This window comes from Arachis ipaensis, chromosome B09 (genome assembly GCF_000816755.2).
Source record: "Arachis ipaensis cultivar K30076 chromosome B09, Araip1.1, whole genome shotgun sequence".
In the NCBI taxonomy this organism is placed as follows: domain Eukaryota; kingdom Viridiplantae; phylum Streptophyta; class Magnoliopsida; order Fabales; family Fabaceae; genus Arachis; species Arachis ipaensis.
In genome coordinates this window covers 24,601,105-24,610,438 of record NC_029793.2, presented here as the reverse complement: position 1 = coordinate 24,610,438, position 9,334 = coordinate 24,601,105, and the positions used below count along the sequence as shown (strand labels likewise).

Below are 9,334 nucleotides of genomic sequence, written 5' to 3'. Positions count from 1 at the left end.
TCATTTAAGGACCAAGTGTCCTTCAGAGTGTTATAACTCACTTTGAATTGCCCAAAGTGTGCATGAAGGGAAATCAAAATGAAATGCACAAGTAAATCTTCAGACAACTCTAACTTTAGTGCTTTCAATTTTGAAGCAAGATGAGACATTTCCATAATGTACTCCCTTATGTTCCCTTTACCTTTATACCTCATGGAGACAAGTTTGCTCAAAAGGCTACTTGCCTCCTCCTTTTCATTCTTAGTAAAGAATTTTTCAACATCCTTTAGGAACTGTTTGACATCTTTATCCTCAGTAATCGAGCCCCGAAACGCCTCAGGAATAGAGCGTTTCATGATCAAAATGCTCATTCGATTGGATCTCTCTCACTTCTCTATTGTAACCTCATTGAGGTTTTCCGGAGTGGAAGTGTGTTTCTCCTCTCGAAGAGCTATATCCAGATCAATACAACCGAGGACAATCTCCACGGTATCCTTCCAAACTTTAAAGTTTGAACCATTCAGCATAGGAATACTGCTAATTTGCGCAGAAACATTAGTAGCTAAAGCCATAGTTTCTGGATTGGAACAAAAAGAACATGCAGTAAATATTAGTTAATTAATGGATAAAAAATCCATATTGAGATATCCAGCACAACATTAATTTTCAATCTTTGGATAGAAAAATTAACTGTAAGTGATACTCTTATTGCAGTAATCAAATATTGTCAAAATTCCTGTCACACATTAAGCCTTTCTTTGGACCGACTTAATACGCACATGGAAACTTAAACTTCGCAACCTATTTATTACCGCATATATTTTCTATTAATTGGCCAAACAATAACCTTCCTTTGGACCGACTATTGACCGCATAATTAATAGAAAATAAACAGAAGTGTGCAATGCTTATTATTTGGCCAAACAATAAACTTCCTTTGGGTCGATTATTGTTCACATAAATAATAAGTATTACTTTATTCTTAATTAGTTATACCCAAACATGTATTTACTATCAATATGTGTATGTAATTCGGCCAAATACAGACCTTCCTTTGGGTTGACCAATATTCGCATGAATTACATATCATCATATTTCTAATGTTTTGAATAAATCAATTTTCACAAAAGATGCTACTTTTGTAGCATAATGTTCAATCAATTTATTCTAAAACCAAATCTTTATAAAATAGATGGATATACTAATCCAAATTGTTACCAGTTTCTTTATATAACAAAAAAAATATTTAAATTCCAAAAGGAATTAAATCTTAATAGTACCCTTTTGGATCCTTAAAAAAAAACATAATTATAACTAAAACATATTCATGTATCAAAAGAATTTTTTTTGATCCATTAAAATTAAAATTAATCATTATATAAATTAAGTGCCAAATTAATATCGTATAATTATATACATATATAAATATACCTTTACTGTATAACCAAACAATTAATGTCCATCAACATACATACATATTAGTACGTCTTTAATCATAAGTTGAAAAATCATAATGCATCAGTAGACATACTAATTAATATATATACATACATACGACACACGATGCACATGGAAACTGATACGTTACCTGCATCCTCGGTCGCCCGAAATACTCGGCACACAAATATCCGAGGTTGACGTCACATTAAACAAGCTCGGAACAAAAGCAGATAAGCTCGGCCTCACCCATTCGAATAAAAAGACACGTGCATCATAAAGCTCGGTCCCGTATCAGCCGTCCGAAAATCTCGGCACGTGATCAGAACCGAAGCAGCATCACCTAATTGAAAATAAGAAACGTGCTCAGCAGATTTATAGCACCATAACAGAATATCCTAACCAATCTATAAACTAGGACTCACCCACCAACGGGTGAAAACGGACTCCTATAAAACCTAGCTGATATACTCAGCTAGGTCTCAGGTTCCACTATCAGTTTTCATATTTACTTATTCACTCTCACTTAATTACTCTCTCTCTTTTCTGAGACTATTATTAACTTGAGCATCGGAGTATCTTTTGCAGGTATTCCGCCGCGGTGTTTGACCATTGGCCGGCGTGAAGCTCTTCCTCTCAGTTGACGACTCACCCAGAAGTGCTTAAGCTCGGCCTACCCAGTGTTCAGACGAATCACTTGGCGCCCACCGTGGGGCCGGAGTACATCTAACCCCACTGTTTCCTTTGTTTAGTCTTTTACCTTATTTTGCAGGATCCCCGATCCTCGGACATGGCTGACAAGGAAAATTCACAACTTTCACAAGATGACCTCCTGGCTCAGATCGCTGAGCTTCAGGCGGAGGTACGAAGGATAGCCGAGCTCTCAACACAAAATACTGGAGAGAACTCCAAGGGCTCAGCTCAAAGTACGGCGGACCCTTTAAACATCGTCCCGCCAAAGGAAAAGCTCACCCTCGACAACCCCTTCTCCGAGGAGATCACGAATTACCAGATGCCAAAAAACTTTACGCTGCCCACCGCGCTGGAGCCGTACAAGGGGTTCGGCGACCCGCGAGCCCATGTGAAGAAGTTCCAATCGATGATGTTCTTCAACGGCCCGAACAATGAGGCCGTCCTTTGTCGAGCATTTCCCACTTACCTAGATGGTGCAGCGTTACTCTGGTTTTCTAAACTTTCTGCAGGTTCGATCTCCTCCTTTGAAGACCTCGCCAGATTATTTATTGATTACTTCGCTGCATCAAGAATATATATACATGGCTCGGACTTTCTCGGCACCATCAAACAAGGACAGCATGAGAGTCTGAAAGACTACATGACCAGATTCGCTGACGCCACTATGGAGATCCAAGACTTGGACCCGGCCGTTCACCTGCACGCTCTCAAGGCCGGCCTCAAACCTGGCAAATTTCGGGAGACCATTGCCATAACAAAACCAAAGACGTTAGAGGAATTCCAAGAAAGGGCGGCTGGGCAAATGGAGATCGAAGAACTCCGAGAAGCCCAGAAATCAGACAAACAGCCACATCGGAGAGATGAGGAAAGGACTTTCAGATCGCCAGGCAACAGGGACACAAAGAAACCTCCTAAGCCCGCGTCAAAGTACAACACATACACCAGATTTAACACCAGAAGAGAGAACATCATCAGAGAGATCCTCAACGCCAGAATCATAAAACCACCAGCCCGAGCAGGGAACTACCAGGATCAATGATTCGTGGACAAGACAAAATATTGTGCCTTCCACCGAAAGTTCGGTCATACCACAGATGACTGCATCGTTGCGAAGGACCTCCTGGAAAGACTAGCACGCCAAGGTCTCCTGGACAACTACATTGAGACCCGGAAGGGCAGAGGAGGAAACTCGGACAGGGCAGAGCATAAGCAAGCAATGGCTGACGACAAAAAAGAGAGGACGACTCCTGATCCGCCAAGAGGAGTCATCAACCACATATCAGGAGGATTCGCAGGCGGAGGAGAAACAAGCTCGGCCAGGAGGCGGAGCTATAGAGCAATGCTGGCAATCGAAGGAACTATACAACCAAAGAAGGGCAAAGAACCAGACGTCACAATATCCTTCAACCAAACAGACTTCAAATCGGCAAGCCCTAACCTCGACGACCCCGTGGTAATTTCCATCCAGCTCGGAGAACTATTGGTAAGAAAAACATTGTTAGATCCAGGTAGTAGTGCTGACGTTTTATTTTACTCTACTTTTACAAAAATGAAATTATCAGAAAAATTGATACAACCCTCCTCTGGGGAGCTAATTGGGTTCTCCGGAGAGAGAGTCCCCATCATGGGACACATATGGCTAAAGACCACGATGGGAGAGATCCCAATGTCAAAATCAATTGATATCCAATACCTAATAGTAAACTGTTACAGCCCTTATAATATTATACTTGGGAGACCCGCACTGAACATATTCAGGGCAGTGGTGTCCACATTACATCTGTGTGTCAAGTTTCCAGTGCAGGAAAACAAGATCGCTACGGTGCATGCTGACCATCAAGAAGCTCGGCAATGCTATAACGCTGGTCTAAAACCAGACCAAACAAAACAGGAAGCTCGGCCCCAGGTCCAAGCCATCCAAACATCTGCCAACACAGCAACACTAGCCGATCTTGACCCAAGGAAAGACCTCGGCGAAAGACCTCGGCCAGTGGACAATCTTCAACAAGTAACACTAACAGTAGACGACAACCAATGCACATATGTCGGAGAAGCCTTAGAAGGGGCAGACCGAGCAAGACTCATTCACATACTGCGTCAGAACGCCGACCTTTTCGCATGGACGCCAGACGATATGCTCGGAATAAATCCAGAGGTCATCTGCCACAAGCTAGCAATTGACAAAACAGTCCGACCAATTGCACAGAAGAAAAGGAACCTCGGAGAAGAGAAAAAACAAGCAGCACTCGAAGAAACCCAGAAGCTCCTCAATGCAGGCTTCATCAGAGAGATTCGCTTCACCACATGGCTGTCTAACGTGGTAATGGTAAGAAAGAGCTCAGGTAAATGGCGCATGTGCATCGACTTTACAAACTTAAATAAAGCTTGCCCTAAAGATGCATATCCACTGCCTTGCATTGACAAATTAGTTGATAACGCCTCTGGTTTCAAAGCTTTGAGTTTTATGGATGCATACTCTGGCTATAACCAGATCCTAATGCACCCAGAAGACCAAAGCAAAACAGCTTTTATAACAGAACATGGGAATTTTTGTTACAAGGTAATGCCATTTGGCCTAAAGAATGCAGGTGCGACATATCAAAGGCTAATGTACAAGGTGTTCCAACAGCAGATAGGCCGCAATATGGAGGTCTATGTAGATGACATGGTCGCAAAAACACCTATGCAGAGGCCCCACTGTGACGACTTAGTAGAAATCTTCAGACAACTCCGAGCATATAACATGAGACTCAATCCAGACAAATGCGCGTTCGGAGTACAAGGAGGGAAGTTCCTGGGATTCATGTTAACATCTCGAGGCATCGAGGCCAACCCGGAAAAGTGCAAGGCCGTGCTGAACATGACAAGCCCAAAAACGGTAAAGGAGGTTCAGCAACTTGCAGGACGAATAGCTGCCCTGTCACGTTTCCTACCTGCAGTGGCAAACCGATCTTATCACTTTTTCCAGACATTCTCTAAAGGCAGGAAGTTCAACTGGACAGACGAATGCGAAAATACTTTTACCGAACTTAAACAACACTTAACATCACCACCAATCCTCTAAAGACCAGAAACAGGTAACCCACTGTATTTATAGCTATCAGTATCTAACCATGCTATAAGCTCGGTTTTAGTAACAGAAACAGGAAGAAAGCAAAGCCCAGTATACTTCATCAGTAGGGTGCTACAACCAACAGAAACAAGGTACCCGAAGATAGAACAACTGGCGCTAGCACTAATCACCACAGCAAGAAGACTGCGGCACTATTTTCAGAGCCACACAATCATAGTACGAACGGACCAACCGCTAAGGAAAATATTAACCAGACCCGAGCTCGCCGGCAGATTGATAAAGTGGTCAGTCGAGCTCTCCGAGTTCGACATCCAGTACGAATCAAGGAAAACACTGAAGTCACAGGTGCTAGCCGACTTCATATCGGAGATGACTAATGACACACATAATACAGAGGTCAGTTGGAGCATATATGTGGATGGAGCGTCAAACAAAGAAGGCAGTGGGGCAGGGATACTACTAAAAGAAGGAGACAAGGTGGTGGCCGAGCAGTCACTACAGTTCCGCTTCAACGCAAGCAACAATCAGGCAGAATATGAGGCCCTACTTGCTGGACTAAAGCTCGCCCTACAACTACACATACCTCGAATAACAGCCTACTGCGACTCTTCCTTAGTGGTACATCAAATAAGGGGCGAATTTCAGGTAAAAGATCCTTTGTTAGAGAAATATTGGCTCATAACAAAGGATCTAATTTCAAAATTTAAAGAATTTGATATTATCCATGTAAACCGAGAACAAAACACCAGGGCCGAACACCTTTTTTCGATTACATCAATACAGGCACCATTCCAAAAGGTGAGCCGAACTTGCCGCTCTTCAGAAGAAGAGCAAGCTTCTATACAGTGCTCGGAAACACCTTATACAGGCGAGAACACTCACAACCATTGCTCAAGTGCATCAGTATAGAAGAAGCCGAGGAGGTTATGGCTGAAACCCATGAAGGAGTCTGTGGCAACCATATCGGCGGCCGAGCATTAGCAACGAAGATCTTGCGAACAGGATACTATTGGCCGACGATAAAACGGGACTGCATCACAAAAGTCAAAGCATGTGATAATTGTCAAAAGCATGCCACCCTCTCAGAGACCCCAGCCGAGGAGCTCCATACCATAGAGGTAAGCTGGCCTTTCGATAGGTGGGGATTGGATATCCTCGGACCCTTTCCGAAAGCGCCAGGCCAGGTAAAGTTCCTCTTAGTGTCAATTGACTATTTCTCCAAGTGGATAGAAGCACAACCACTAGCACACATAACAGCAGAAAAAGTGCGATCCTTTATATGGAAAAATATCATATGCAGATACGGTATCTCACGAGAGATAATCTCGGATAACGGGAGACAATTTACAGATCATAAGCTCGCCACTTTTCTGACAAATTTTAACATCAAACATCACTTCAGCTCAGTAGAGCACCCGCAAACTAACGGACAAGTTGAATAAGCTAACAGAATTATCTTGCAGGGATTAAAGAAAAAACTCGGCGAAGCTAAAGGGGAGTGGGCCGACCTCATTCCAGAAATTCTATGGAGTTACAACACCAGCATCCAATCTGCCACAGGGGAAACTCCCTTCAAATTGGTATATGGCGTAGAAGCGCTCATTCCAGTATAGGTCAGCATCCCAACGTTAAGGACTGAGCTCTATAATCAACCAAACAATCAACAAGCTCGGTCAGCTGAACTAGACCTCGTAGAAGAAGACAGAGACATCTCCGCCATAAAGCAGCGAGCCAGAAAACGATACCTAGAGCAAAGACACCACAAAAGAGTAGTCCACAGGTCTTTCGCCGATGGAGACCTTGTACTCAGACGAACAGAAGATGCACGGAAACCACCAGCACATGGCAAATTAGCGGCAAATTGGGAAGGTCCTTTCCGAGTTCTCCAAAACCTCGGAAAGGGGGCTTACAAATTAGAAACCCTTAGAGGAGAGCAACTCCCGGGAACATGGAACATCTCCTCTCTAAGGGAATATCAATCGTGACATAGCCTGTGTAATAAGCGAATGATGGTACTCTTTTTCCCTCCGACGGTTTTTTCCCAAAACACAAGGGTTTTACTCGGAAAGGGTTTTAACGAGGCCGGACGCAACAAATCATTGTACCCATACAACTTAATGTTCTCATTTTGACAGTTAGCATACATTTCAGTTAGAAAACACTTCAAACTATCCGAGCATAAGCCTCGGAACCCTAAACATCACGAGCCGAGCATATTCCTCGGAAAACTACCAGCATAAGAATAAGTCAAAGTTTATCTAATTAAACTGATCCGAGCTTCATACTCAGAAAACAACATGCGCATGCCGAGCATACTGCTCGGAGGAAGTACAAACAAACAATATCATCAAGTCACTTAAACAAATCCTAACGCGCTTCCATTCAAAAATACAAGTTCTACATTAGAACATCTACTCTCATTTCCAACAAGTTCACTTAAACAGAGAATGGCTTTGGCCATCTTCGATACATATATACGATTACTTCCAACACACAATCATGAGTTTATCCAAAAAATCAAATTTTATAAGATAAGTCATCATCAAGCCGAGCTATATGCTCGGAAAACAAAAGTATCACAACCAAGTTATACACTTGGTACCCAAAACATTACCGCCAAATATTCAAAAACAAAGTTCAAGATAGACAGCCACAAAGTTCAAAAGAGGCTACAAATGTACAAAATAATCAAATACTAAAGGCCTAGTCTGCCTTATCGCCAATACTAGACTCCCCGCTATCATCTGAAGCAGCAACACCATCATCCACAAGCTGCCCGTTCACAACCACTTTAGTTGCATCAAGCATGTCCGCATCTGATCCAGGAAACAACACCCGCACTTGAGAAACAGCGCACTCAAAGCCTTGTGCATATGACTCATAAACCTCAGTCTGCAACTCCTTCACCCTTGACCCCAAGCGATCATTGTCAGCCTGAACAGTCTTCATCTCCTCTGCACAAGAGAGGTGAAGACGTTTTTCCTCAGCAAGCTCGGACTCTTTCAACTTTAACGAGGAGGAAAATTCCGTAATAGCTTTCTCCTTTTTCTCCAAAGCTGAAGACAGCTCAGCAACATCCAGAGCAGACTTGTGTTCTCTCTCAAAAACTAGCTCTTGAGCACGACCAACAGCTACCATACGTGCACCAATCACCTAGAACAAAAACGAAGAACATCAAACACAATATAACAAACGCACACCAAGACAAAATACAACCCTCACCTGCATAAAACGGCTCACTCCTACATGGCCGACATCCTCGATCATCTTCATATTATCCGGGAAGCAACAAAGCTCATCAGCCATGACAGAGAAAGGATACAATTTTCCCCATAATGAACGACAATGAACATTTTCCGAATAGCCATGCAGTCTTTTTTGAGACTCATAAGCAGACTCCACTCGCTGAAGCTCCACAGAAGACTCCCCTTCCTTCAGGAAAGCCTCAGCAATTTTTTCTTTCGCAAAAACCCTCTTTCGTTTAGACTTAAGAGCAGCCTCGGGCTGAATCACAGGGCCTTTATCAGCATTGGTAGCCGAGCTCTCCTTCTCAGCCTTCTTCCGCTGATTGAAGAATGACTTCAAACCAGCAGTAGTAATCGTAGGCACCTTCTCACATGCACCAAAAAGCCAACAAGGTAAGAACAGACAAGGACAAAACAACAAACTAAGCAAAAAACAACTAATTTACCTAGATATTCTCAGAACCGCCTCTCTATCAGAATCCCATTCTAACAATTCAGACACAGATAGCAACCCCTTTGGGCCCAACTTCTCAAACAGAAACTCCATCACAAGTTGATCATCAACCGACCTATCATCCACGTCTAAAGCTTGCACAGGCTCGGAACACCAAGACAAAGGGAACTTCTCAACAAGAAACTCATTTAAATAAAAAGGAAACTCCTCGGGTACACTCCTCACTTTAACATACATGGTTTTAAAGTCCTTAAAAGAAGACTTATAAAGGCCAAAAATAGCGCGACGGGGGTAACTACTTAGATTAATCCAGAGACCTCGGTTAACCCCTTTAGCTTGAAACAAGGAGAAAAACAACCGAAGAGAGGGCGGCTGCTCAAGGAATTCCATCAACACCTCAAAAGCCCTAACGAACCCCCAGGAGTTCGGGTGAAGTTGACTCGGAGCACAATT

General features: G+C 43.0%; 1 protein-coding gene across 1 annotated transcript; it reads left to right on the top strand.

Annotated features, from left to right (window-relative positions):
* On the top strand, positions 2,207-3,148 carry LOC110266801. Its single transcript, XM_021111819.1, has one exon. It carries the CDS (start codon positions 2,207-2,209, stop codon positions 3,146-3,148), a length of 942 nt encoding a protein of 313 aa, XP_020967478.1.

Coding starts and splice junctions, on each gene's coding strand:
- LOC110266801 (XM_021111819.1), top strand. CDS start 2,207: ATGGCTGACAAGGAAAATTCACAACTTTCACAAGATGACCTCCTGGCT.